This window comes from Strongylocentrotus purpuratus, unplaced genomic scaffold (genome assembly GCF_000002235.5).
Source record: "Strongylocentrotus purpuratus isolate Spur 01 unplaced genomic scaffold, Spur_5.0 spur5_scaffold_11, whole genome shotgun sequence".
Taxonomy (NCBI): domain Eukaryota; kingdom Metazoa; phylum Echinodermata; class Echinoidea; order Camarodonta; family Strongylocentrotidae; genus Strongylocentrotus; species Strongylocentrotus purpuratus.
Genome location: NW_022145596.1, coordinates 26,329,299 through 26,342,674, shown reverse-complemented (window position 1 = coordinate 26,342,674; position 13,376 = coordinate 26,329,299). Strand labels below are relative to the sequence as shown.

General features: G+C 38.4%; 1 protein-coding gene across 1 annotated transcript; it reads right to left on the bottom strand.

The window, feature by feature from the left end:
• Positions 1-425: 425 nt before the first annotated feature.
• On the bottom strand, positions 426-6,129 carry LOC115918505 (39S ribosomal protein L22, mitochondrial-like). Its single transcript, XM_030981019.1, has 5 exons — positions 5,735-6,129; positions 4,036-4,101; positions 2,998-3,075; positions 2,204-2,273; positions 426-1,784 (listed from the first exon to the last, which is right to left on the bottom strand). Exons 1-5 carry the CDS (start codon positions 6,041-6,043, stop codon positions 1,576-1,578), a joined length of 732 nt encoding a protein of 243 aa, XP_030836879.1. The 5' UTR covers positions 6,044-6,129; the 3' UTR covers positions 426-1,575.
• Positions 6,130-13,376: the final 7,247 nt, after the last annotated feature.

The window sequence follows — 13,376 nt, the reverse complement described above, 5'->3', positions numbered from 1 at the left end:
CCCCTAAAACACTTCTGCTTTCGAGAAAAATGGAATATAAAAATATATAAATTTCAAATAGCGCCTACGGCCATACAATGGTAGCTGCGACCATGAAAATCTCAGAATATGTAGTTGTGATCTATAATTTTCAAACGGGAATAGCAAATCAGTTGATTTTTGTCAAGTAACATTGTTATATATCTTAATTAATATATTGACCTTGAGAGGGAGCTATACAACATAAAGAGTTTATTATTTACAATTTCAAAACTTAAGACTTGATTTCAACCACGATAACTATCACTGAATATTGTAGGATCACACATGCTTCCAATATGTTAATTTGAACCAAATTCATGACTTGATACCAAAACTTTGTATTACTTTTAAGAATACGCTTTAATTCACAACTGAGTTTGAATTCATACACATTTCATGCTTGATGTCTTCAATGTTTCAATTCATTTTATTGATTAGCATTAGTATCAGACGGATGTGTACAGTCACCATGTTGTAAGCTACATCTTACAATGAAAGAGATATAATTTCTTAGGACTGCATCACTTGTAATTTATGGTGCCATTAAGGGGCAAGTCCATATTAAAGAGAAGAGGGCTATTTAAGGAGCATATTAATCTCAAATGGCCTTTCAAAACTATGTTTACTTTGTAATCTGCCTTTATCAAACCAGCTTGTTTCAACCAAGCTTGTTTCAACCAAGCCTCTCTTCTGATTTGCCACCCTCAAATATTCCCAGGCTTCTTAATTACCAGAGATTTTGACTCTGTTAATTTTGAGCAAGATATTTCCTTTTTTGTTACAACATCAATATAGATATCACTAAATATAGAAAAGCAATATCATAAGCCTCAGGAAGAGCCCAGCAATGGCGGTCCAATTATGAATTTTTCAAAACACACACCAAAAAAAAAATACAATGAGGGTTAGAGAATATCCCATTTCAGAGTCCCGCAAAATATTTGTTCTATATGATCTTCATTTAACACAATACTGTACATGTAATACCAAGCACCTGAGGAAATGCCTTGTTCAGAGTTCAATGGTCTGCTATATCATAATAATATACAAAGTATCATGAGTGATTGTCTTGGTTCAGAGTCCTGCAATAATAATCATATTCATTTTGGAATCCAGGTAGTGCTTTGCTTCATCATAACAGATAAATATTGATATTTCTTGAATTTGATGAATAGACCAGGTCCAGCATACTAGGGGCTCAGATTCCCGCCATATCAGTCCTGTTCTTTTTAGACTATAAGTAGTGCCTTGCTTGATCATAGTCTGTAATTTTTGGTTTCTCTGGTGGATGTCCTAATTCCTGGATTTTGATGAATATATAGCAGAAGGCCAAGTCAATTGGTCAGTGACACAAAGACGTAACTCCAATTTGAGAAAAGGTGGTTTATGTGTCACTGATCACTTGGGCCTTAAGTCTATGTTTCACTAGCCATTGACTTCAATGGGGGCGTTGGGTGGAGTTGAGTCTTTGTGTTTCCTGGAAAGCCCACATTTTTCAGAACATTTTGATATTAAATGTGTCACTGAACCCTCAAAGTCTTACATACAAGAAACTCAAAGTCCTGCAATAATAGTCCGGTTCCTTTTAGACTGTATGTAGTGCTTGGCTTGATCATAGCCGGTGAACTTGGGTTTCTCTGGTGGTGGTCCTTCCTGGAGTTTGATGTTTAGATGGCAGTAGACCAGGTCCAACATACTGGCCCTACCCTTAGCATGGAATCTGATAGCATGCTGGTATTTACCCTTCCCCACTAGTGCTTCCGCTGAGAAGAAAAAGAAGGAAATTGAACTTAAGTGAAAATAACAAAAATTAAAATAAAATCCAACAGAATCCAACTATTACATTAATAATATATTTTGAAATACAAAAATCCAACTACATGCTAGCTGACATATAACTGTCTACAAACTAAGGAATTTCACCCACTGTCTTTAGCCAGTTCATTCATAAGTACAGTCGAGGTCACCATCCTGTGGAGATGAATGCATATCAGCATGACTAGCCTCCTCTAGCCAATTACCCGAAAATAATAACCGTCCACACAATTTACACATCATGTAAGCACATTGCATCTATCGCTTCATTCAGATCACACAATTTTCATGAATATTGAAAGAAAGTAACTGACGTTAAACCAGAGATTTCCTATTAATTCTGATGTGATATTGCTCATAAACTCACCTATATGTAGATTGGACTTGAATTCAACATTGTGGTTTTTCACTGCTTCTTCTTGGGCTTCCAGAAGGACCTGAACATGGGGAAAATTATATTTGATGTCAGAAACCCCAAAAAATCCTGTGAAATTATCACTAACATAGTGAACATGAATATATAATACTCAATTTTGCACATTCACTTTCATATAATTTGTCAAGCTTTCAAAGGGATATCTTGTACGATTCTAAAAGGATCCAAGAGACATTATTCAACCAGGAACCCATTTACTGCACTTGGGCAAAGAGTAGCAAGTGTATCAACACTTGGGTTGCTTTCTTTGCCTCTCTGCATGATCACTAGTTTGCCACACGAGCAATTTTGCACAAAACAATTGGCATCTATTGACAAAAGGAGTGCTTTGTGCAACACAATGGCTTTGCAAAATTACCCATTTTCATTCTTGATTAGCTCCATAACAACCCTTTCAACACCAGTATGAAAAATCTTGCACTAGAAACAGTTAAATAATCTTGAAAGCCTTTGGTATATCTATCCCATGATGAATACAATATGGCAAAGGGAAATTACTTTTGTTGCATATATAGAGTTAATAACCTTATAAAAAAGTACTTTACTGCCAGGCTGATATTTGAAGTGAACCCTCCACATCTTGAATACAATACATGCATGAACTACTGAACCACAACACTTCTATATAGAAAGAGAGTGATACATTACAAAGGAACAGATATACAGACAAAAAAAGAAAGAAAGGGAAGGGGGAAATGGGAGGTTTATAAACATGTAATATATACCTCTCTTGCTATCTTCGCTGCTTTCTTATTCACATGTTCAAGCTGTGCTACAGCATCATCAATCATCATTCCTTTGATCTATTTGGTTGGAGAGAATAAATACATAAAATGAAATCTGCTGTTTCATGATGTACGAAAAAACTACGAATACTAAAAGGTATTACAAAGTATAAATAATGCAATATCTCTCCATCACATTAAAAGGAAAGCTAACCCAAATAAACAACTACTTTAAAAGAGAGCAGAAAGATCAGAGAAGCAAAGTGATGAAAGTTTCAAAGTCTGACAAAATATAAGAAAGTTATGAATTTTGGAAAGTTGTAATCACTATACCTATGGGCACTTCAAATTGGCTGAAGCGGTAATGTCAATGTGATGTAGCGCCAGACTACTTTTCCATCTGTTCCAAGTTCCAACATATAAAATGACTAAAATTTAAATTGTTCATAAATTCATGGCTCAGGAGGGTCTATTTCTTTAGAAGACCCATAATAAAATGTTATCTATAATATATTTTGAGTAGCGCCTCAAGGGAGAAGTGACTTACAAGAAAAATAGAAATTAATGATATTTTTTTACACAGCAAATGGGAGAGTTATCCACGTCCTAAGTCAAAATCTACTGACCAAACTACTAATTTGAAATTCGCATAGACTTAGTGATCTCATATTTCAAACATTCATAACTTCCTTACTATTGGTCCGATTCATTTCAAACCTTTTCCATTCCGTTTCTGTTATTTTTATGCTTTCATACAAATCAACTTATTACAAGGGTTGGATTGCCCTTTAAATATAGAATTTGAAAATTAAAATTCTGAATCATTTTAATTTGATACTACGTGCAGTGAATGAATCTGATGCATCCGTCCTAATTAAGTCTGACAATTTCACTACTTTAGAAATATCTTAATCAATAAGATAGCCCCAACAGAGATATCTTTCTACATCGTCTCTGACTCACTTAAAAAAAACATGTCATTTACAATTCTACAATATATTATGAACCTACATATTGAAAAAGTTATAAGTGACTTACAAAAGTAGTAATATACCACATCTTTCTTTGGCTATGCTTAATATCCTTCCGAGAGTAGTAGATTTCCTGCCAAAGACAAAGCAAAGAGGATAAATATTTCAATGGCATTTTCTAGGCTTCCATCCTTGTGAAAGAAAAAACAATTTACTTTTTTAATATAACTTTTTTATCCCTACCCTACTTCTAGTTTCCATCCTTCTGGAGTAACTGCAATGGCTTGGTACACCAAGTCTTTTCAATGCGATATTATCTGATCAATTGCAACTGTGCTGTGTATTAATTGTGAGACTGCAGTTAACAAAACAATGAAAACATGCACCAACATAATATGGTTTGGTTTGTTTTACATGACTGCTAAGAAAGAATGTACCGGTATGTGCTTGTAAGTAAGCAACCATCTGATTGGCTATTGCTGGCTGCCATTCTCTCAATGTTATAAGATATTGGTGCGAGGAGAAAGCTTGCGAGTTTCCGTTTGATCCGATACCAAAATCATGATATTTTAGTCAAGCCTTCTATTTGTTACGATTTTTTTCAGGTGAAGTATTTCACTGCAGTTTAGTCTTACCTAAATTTTTTTAAGTTATAGAAATTCCCATTTTGGTCATATTCAAGGTATAAACTTGCAAGTTGTACTAAAATGTTCAGTGATTTTTCTATTTTAAGTACTATCTATGCTGATTGTGCGTTTCATTATGTGTGAAGTTTAAAGCATGACATGTCAGTCACTTACGTAATATTACATATTGGCACTGCCATTGCACTTCCGTTGCGATTCAACATGGCGAAGAGATAGTACGCACACATTAATTTTTGCTGCGCCGCTACCGTGCATGCGTACTTTCTCTTCACCATGTTGAATCAACGATACAACATGCACATGGAAGAATCGTCGGGGTAAGACAAAGTATCATCCCCTTTTTCCCCATCTAAGACCAGACTTCTTCAAATTATAATTTCAAGTGGCCTGCGAGATGCCCAGAGGAGTCGAGCAACCTAGTAAGTCAAAAGTTTAATTAATCCCTTTGCATATTTTGAGATAATGTCGCCCAACCTGCTGTCTGAAGCTCCGAAGCCTTTTTGGCGCTAGTGTAGTTCCGTATCCATTTTTTAGCAGTTTCATATCCATTCTTAGCAAAGGAATTTTAGCCCAATTTTTTACTAATTTTAATCATAATCATATATTGCATTTTCCACCTGAATTTGGATCACATCCAACATCGGGAATCCTCCGTTTAGGGCTTCGATGTCGACGTCGTCGCTCAGTACCGTCTCCGCGCTATAGCTTTGCAACTCAAACTGAAGCTATCAGTCTAAAATTATGCAAGCTTCTCGTATAGTTTATGGTATCGTGCATGTGCGTAATACCATAAAGCATACACTAAGTTTGCATAATTTTAGACTGATAGCTTCAGTTTGAGGTGCAGAGCTATAGCGCGAAGACGGTACTGAGCGACGACGTCGACATCGAAGCCCTAAACGGAGGCTTCCCGATGTCGGATGTAATCCAAAGTCAGGTGGAAAATGCAGACCCTAGATCTATATGATTATGATTAAAATTAGTAAAAAATTGGGCTAAAATTCCTTTGCTAAGAATCGATATTAAACTCTTAAAAAAAACTGCTAAAAAAAATGGATACGGAACTACCTTTTTTGGCGTCGGCGTCAGACTCAGTCTAAGAGCCTAATTTCTACTTACAGCAGGATTTCTAGGTTCTCCGGGTTTTTGAGGAGGATAAACTTTCTTGTTTTTAGCATCCCATGCGAATGAATTTGAAGATGTGTGCACAAACGATCGTTGTGTGAATGAATCACAATGTCTTGAAATATTTACAGGCTGGAGTCCGTTCGCGTTCAGCGGATTGTCCCCCGGAAGGCACACATAATTCGTTACGCGTGGGACTGCACATCCATTGCCACCAAAGTGTTGAACTGAAAATGCAGCCGAAAATGTCCTTTGGCAAATTGCAGAGTACTTCAATGATCTCATTAAATTCAAAGCAGACATTTTAATGAAATTATGAGTCCTGAATATGGCTGGTGTTTAATTAAATGCAATAATAGATGAAGAATATGCAGAGCGTACACCGTGCGTTGATCCTGGCCGGAATCACGTAGATTATTGGTATCCGAAAAAGGCCAATTTAACGGTGCCAATTTAATGACGACTTTATGAAACTAGCGATTCATTATAGTGTAAAAGGCATGGAGATTGTCGCCGAATGCGAATCCCACTGGTGCGAAAGAGCATTATTCTAAAAACATATCCGAAGTATATTCATTTTTTTTTACAGGACAAGTTACGTAGTCTCTCATCCAGGGTCATTATTATATTTTTGTTTCTAAATTTTTCCTTTCTTGTTTGCTTCAGTGTTAGAGTATTTTTCGGATTTGTGTTGACCATCGGTCGAGTGCTGTAATAGTAAACAAATCCTGGCTTCATGCACGGTATCAGGGGCGGGGGGGGGGGGGCGTTGGGCGGTGGGGGGGGGGGTGGAGGCGGGGAACGTTTTTTTTTTGGGGGGGGACACGTCTCCCCTCATTTTTTTTTAAGGGGGATCGTCCCTCCCCCCTCAAAATTTGAAAATGTGCCCCCGAAAAAGGTAGCAAATACTAAAGACTGCAACAAACTTAGGTTCTGGAGGGCCCAAAAGTGCAGCGTGTAGACAAATAAAAATGCAAAAATCTTTTCACTCGGAAGCTACGCTCCCTTGCATAATAACCTTCTAAATGTATAAGTAAATAGGCCTACTGAGCAAAACGAAGTGTGAAAAAAGTTTATTGCTTGTTTTTATACTATAGTTTTGCTAAGAAATGTAATTTTTTAATAAAACCAAAACTTCAAAAATCCGTAAGGGGTAGTCCCTCTCATTCACTATGCTCCCTCGCAATATTGATGGGGGGGGGGGGGGCTTTGGGGAAGTCCCCCCCTCAAAAAAAATCATTCAAACGTGGTTTATTTCTAATTCGATACCAGTGATTTACAAATGTTGCTGAAATGGCATTTTCCCTGACTTTCCGGGGGCTCTGCCCCCTGGACCTTACGGTCCACTTGCTTCGCTCGGCTTGATCTACCTGATCGTAAATACTTTAGCCAGGACCTGAGTAACATGTAAGAGTGATGGTGATGCGGGTTCTTTTCTGCCCCCCCAAACGTTTTTCCTCATTACGCCACTGCTCCCTCGTCCCTCGCATTTTGCCCCCCCCCCCCCCCCCCGGTCGTGAAAGGAAATCGCCGCCCCTGCACGGTATGCACCATTATCAAATTCGATCTAAACAAAATAATGTCACTGCATCATTCTAAATTCAGTCAGCCTCTTTTGGGCTGCCACGCAAAATAATGTGGAAAACTTTGCGACATTTTAGTCAGGATGTTAAAGCCCGTCTGTACTAGTTTGGCGGGGGGGGGGGGGGGTTAGACCACACAGAGTGGTCACTGACAGGTGGCTATCTCATCAACTCAGCTCTCGATTAACATAACAAAAAGTGGATCATGGGTGACCAACGGGCACCGTTTAGGCGTTGTTTTCTCTCCAGAGGGCCAATTAGCTACAAGTAGTACAGTGGGGATTCTAAAAACAGAAATAGCACGTATTAATATTTGTTCTTCTTCTAATTCCGATATTTACTTCAAGCTTGCTAATATCAACATTATTATTTGTATTCCCGATTTCTTTAGATTTCTTTGGATATATTGTTGTTGATTCTTAATTTTAGAAAACGGTCATTATTCATAAGGGTCATCATTCATATTTAATGACCCCGATTCATAATCGAAAATGAGGGTTGCCATCATAATTATGAGAAGAGGGTCGTACTCGCTATAATACAAAATCGGGTCGAAATTCATAGGCCTAAGGGTCCCTATTCATAATACGAAATAAGGGTCGCTATTCATAATACGAGAAGAGGGTTGCTAGTCATAAAAATCACATAGCAAACAAAATGATAAGAAAGGGAAATGTTGGCTGTGGCGTAGCTCTGGGGGGGGGGGGGGGCGACACATGGCCCCGAATATTTGTCGCAAACATTATGAAAATTTACTTTCGTGACAAGACGAGATAGTTTACAAGCAAACCACCTCATCAGGCCCATATAAATAAATATGAATGTCTGACATCTGACTGTCCGAGTCGTCATCATAAGCGTAGAAGGCGAGGGGAAATATTTCATAATGTAGATGTGTTTGTTTTATAATGATCTATCTTGTTTAATGACAATTCACGTCAGCCTTACTCCTCGTTTGTTTTGTTCCCTTTATTGTATTTTTTTATTTTGTTTTGGCTATTTAATGTCATTGACTCTTTATATTTTGTGTGTGAACCTGTATGGATGCATACGTGTATTTGAATAATTAATACGTGTATTTTATCTGTTGCTTAGGATTTATCAGGTCTCGAATTAATTAATATTAACTTTCCTGAACCTGCATGCACATTTGTATTTACATTCCGTTTTTTTTTTGGTGTTTGTTATGTATTCATCATTATATCCTGCCCCCTTGTTGCTACGAGGAGGGCTAGATATCCCACCCCAATTATAAACAAAAACAAATTCATCACGGCATTTATTTTTATTTATTTTTCGCACTAGACCTTATCAAAACCTTCTGACCCATCACCACAAGGCGTCGCTAGACCTTTTTTCAACGGGACGGAGAGGGGGGGGGGGGGGGGTGTAGAGGCCACCGATTATCGACAAAACTAGCCACCAATATTATTACCGACAAATATACTAATGCCAATGTCCCAATATCAACACATTTCACCCTATAAACACGGGGCTAAGAGCTAAATTAACGTGTCAAAGATCTTGAAAGTTGTATTCATGATGTACGAAAATGGATGAATGATTGCTATCTCAAACTAAATGACGATAAAACAGAATTTCTCTTGTTAGGCTCCAGACAACAACTTTCCAAGATTGTTATAACTCATATACGTGTTGCAGGGGCGGATGTAGCTTTTTGCTAAGGGGGGGGTTGACCAAAATAATGACGATGCGGAGCATCGTCCACGAGCCGCGAAGCGGCGAGCCGATTTTTTTTTGGGGTGTTTATTTGAACCCCGTAAGTGATGTTTTCCTGGCATCTATTAACACAATGGAGACCATAAAAAGCAGTGCATGATAACGTCTTTTTAAATCAAGTAACAGTTAAATACACAGTTATATCCAGAGTTATCATGTGTTTGGTTAAGTTACCTGATGAGTTGAATATCTTCTCACAATATTTGCACTTGAAAGGGTTTCTCTCCAGCGTGCGTTCTTTTTTCTTTCTTTTTTTTCTTTCTTTTTTTTCTTTTTTTTCCTTTTTTTTTTTTTTTTTTTTTTGGGGCCGCCCAAGGGGGGGGTTGCAACCCCCCAACCCCCCCCCCCTGGATCCGCCACTGTGTTGGTTCTGTGCACATTGCTCCTTCAGATAAGGCAAGAAATCTTGGTGTCATTTTCGATACAAGCATGTCTCTTGATGCACATATTTCAAAATGTGTGAAAGCTGCCAATTATCATCTTCGTAATCTTCGCGCTATAAGGAAATTTTTAACCCCCCAAACCACTCAACAATTGATTCATGCTTTTGTAACATCTCATCTCGATAACTGTAACTCTCTCCTTTATGGACTTCCTAAATACCAAATTCACAAACTACAAAAGGTTCAAAACGCAGCTGCCCGCCTTGTCACTAAATCTAAACGATCGACCCATACTACTCAAATACTCAAGAAACTTCACTGGCTTCCAATAGAACAGCGTATCAAATATAAAATTCTACTACTCACCTACCGTTCACTAAATGGATCAGTCCCTGAATATATTTTCTCTCTTTTTAATATCTCTTTAAGTTCTCGTGCAGGTATTCGTTCCTCTAATTCAACAAATTTAACACAATTAAGAACAAAGAGGAGTTGGGGAGACAGAGCTTTTACAGCTGCTGCACCCCGGTTATGGAACTCCCTACCCCATTCAATCAAAATGTCAGCCAATCAAAATGTGTTCCAAAAACAATTGAAAACCTATCTAATGTCTGAGTTCCTTAGTTAAGACGTAGTGTATTTCAAAATATGATGTAATTAACGTTGTTGAATTATATTTGATTATGTTAAATTATTTTCGTTCAATGTACTTACCTTGTTAGGCGCCTTGAGTCTCTCTTGGGGTGGATATGTGCGCATTACTTTTTTTTTTCAGTGCGAAAGCTTTGACATTTCATTAAATTGTTAAAGAAAGAAGACGATTCGTTATACCTTTCCCGACTCGTAATCCTATTCTGAATTTAGTTTTCCCCCTCCCACGCGGAGCGCTGAAGCTTTGACATTTCATTAAATTATTAGAGAAAGAAATTCTCAATCGCAGTTCCCGGCCTCTTCCGCTTTGCCTTTTTTTAATTATTAGAGAAAGAAGACGATTCGTTGTAGCGTTCTCGACTCTTAATCCTAGTCTGAATTCAATTCACCCCCCCCCCCCCTCCTCTCCCGCGCGAAGCGCTGAAGCTTTGACAGTTCATTAAATTATTAGAAAGAGAAGACGATTCGTTGTACAGTTTTCCATTCCTAATCCTTGTCTGAATTCAGTTCCCGGCCTCTTCCGCCTTGCCGTTTTTTTTTATTTATTAGAGAAAGAAGACGATTCGTTGTACCGTTCTTGATTCTTAATCCTAGACTGAATTCAGTTCCCCCCTCCCGCACGAAGCGCTGAAGCTTTGACATTTCATTAAATTATTAGAGAAAGAAGACGATTCGTTGTACCGTTCTCGACTCTTAATCCTAGTCTGCATGAATTCAGTTGCCCCCCTCCTGAGCGAAGCTTTGACATTTCATTAAATTCAACTGGGTTCTTTAATGTACGACTTCGATTCTGGTGTCCTTCCACAGGCTCTAGTCAGCATTTTTAAGAAAATAGTCAAGTTCATGACCATGCTACACGAAATGCCTCTGCGTTTCACTTACCCCAAGTAAGGACAAAGTTAACTTTTAATACTTTGGTTTTTACTGGACCTAAATTTTGGAACTCTCTAGGCTCTAGCGTTAAGCAATCTGTTAGTCTCTCTTCATTTAAGTGTAAACTTAAGGTTTATCTTCTCGATAAATACTGTGACTCATAGAGTAGTTCATTTTTGTAGTTATTATGGTGCCAAGATATATTATGTATTACTATAAATGTAAATTTTCTTCTTGATATTAATATGTGTCTAACTGAATATTTTCAGATTGTCAACCTCTTATTCCCTCCCCCTGTTGTCTTGTGCCCGTTGTGTGCTGTGCCTATTGTCGATGTCCTGTAGTCTTCTATTATTTCTCATATTTTCTATTTTCTCCCGTCTTGTCTAGTCTCGTCTCTCGTTTTGTTGTTGTTGTTGTGTGTGTGTACACTTCTTGTTTTGTTATACCCCCTTTTCCCTATTGTATTCTTAGGTAGTCACAAATATCTATTCATCATGTTTTTATCCGGCTCAGAGGGGACCCTAATAATTACAAGCTCTGCTTTTACCAGGGTCTCCTCGCCTTTCTTTTAGTTAACTTTGTTTTTATCATTGCCATAATTTGTTATTTTGCATTGTAAATGTGTTATGTTCCAATGTTATGCTCTGTATGTCATTTGAAAGAAAGACGAATAAAATCTTATCTTATCTTATCTTATCTAAATTATTAGAGAAAGAAGAGGATTCGTTATAATGTTTTCGATTCTTAATCCTTGTCTGAATTCAGTTTCCCCCCCTACGGCGCGAGGCGCGGAAGTTTTGCCGCTTCATTAAATCATTGAGAAAGAAGACGATTGGTTGTACCGTTCTCGACTTCTAATCCTAGTCTTAATTCGGTTGCCCCCTCCCGCGCAAAGCGCGGAAGCTTTAACGTTTCATTAAATTATTTTAGAAAGAAGACGATTCGTTGCACGACTCTTAATCATTGTCTGAATTTTCAAAAATGTTTCTTTGTCCGATGAAAAGTCACAGTTCGTAGGGGGAAAAAATGCCGGCCGACCGACATAATACATCCCACCGAATTAACTTCTGCATTGATATAGTACACGAGGATCGAGCAAGAATAGGGACTTTTAGATTCGCACGAAGACAATAGGTCTATGCTACGCTCGACGTCCTTATTTAGCACTGCCTTGAATGGACGTCACACGTATTAGTCCACGCAAATCTAAAAGTCCCTAATACCGAAACAGCGGACCCCACACAGCAACATATCTATGCGTATGCATCATTCTTGATCTCTGGACGTGGCGACTCCACCAAACATCCCCTCTCTCTCTTACTTCCCCACCCCTCCTCTCTCTCTCCTCTCTTTCATCCCCCGTTTGTTTTCTTCTCTTTTTTTCCCTTTCTCCTTTTTCTTTCTTTCTTTCTTTCCTTTGTTTTCTCTCCTTCCACTTGTTTTTATTTCTCTTTCATTCTTCTCTTCTCTTCCTTTCTTTCTTTTCCTTTTTTTTTCTTTTCTTTTCTTTCCCTTTCCCTCTCATTTCCCCCTACCCTTTTCTCATTTTCCCGACAGCAGCGCGATTTTACCGACAATATCTTGACAAGTGGGGGAGGGGGAGGGGGTGTCTCACACCCCTTTTAGCGACGCCCCTGACCACACGTCCACTACCCCCAACCACATCCCAACAAAAAGGATGTAAATGTTTTGGTTCATATTCGGATCGCATTACCTCTTTGTACGCTATACATAACGCGAAAACCTATATTTTGAATAGCGGTCCTTACGAATAGCGAGGTTACCCCCTCTTCCACTTCGTTTGCTTTGATTTATTAAGCCATTTGTTTTTTAAACTCATACTAAAACCCTTAAAACAAAACTCTCACTATATACCTATAAGGGACTGTTTTTTATTCTCCTTGTTGATGGTTCGGCTCTTTTGAAACAAAGCCATGGTTGTTGGAGGTGGGGGCGTAGGTTTAGGGTCTTCCCAACTGTTTATGGTAATTGTAAAACTTGCGTACTGCCCTCAAACTTTACAACACACACAACACACACAAAAGGTAGAAAAAGGAGAGAGGAAAAGGAAAGGAAATTAGAAGAAACGAAAAGAAAACTGGAGAAAAGAAGAAGGAAGGAATGGCTCTTTTCTCGGTTTCAAAAACTTCATAAAGCATTCATTCAAGGGGACGGAGGGCGGCTCCCCCTGGATAATGCTTAACATTTCCCCCACCCCCCCCCCCAAAAAAAGAAGTTTATTACCCATGTCTATATTAGGGGAAGAGTCAATTCCGAGCTCCAGTGGATGGAGCCCCCTGAAGCTCTTGATTTTTAGCAATTCAGAACCTTCATGATAGCTGTCTTGAGTGTCTTGGGTTTCGCGGCCCCCACCTGCAGCCCCATGGAGAGTTGCAGCCCCTT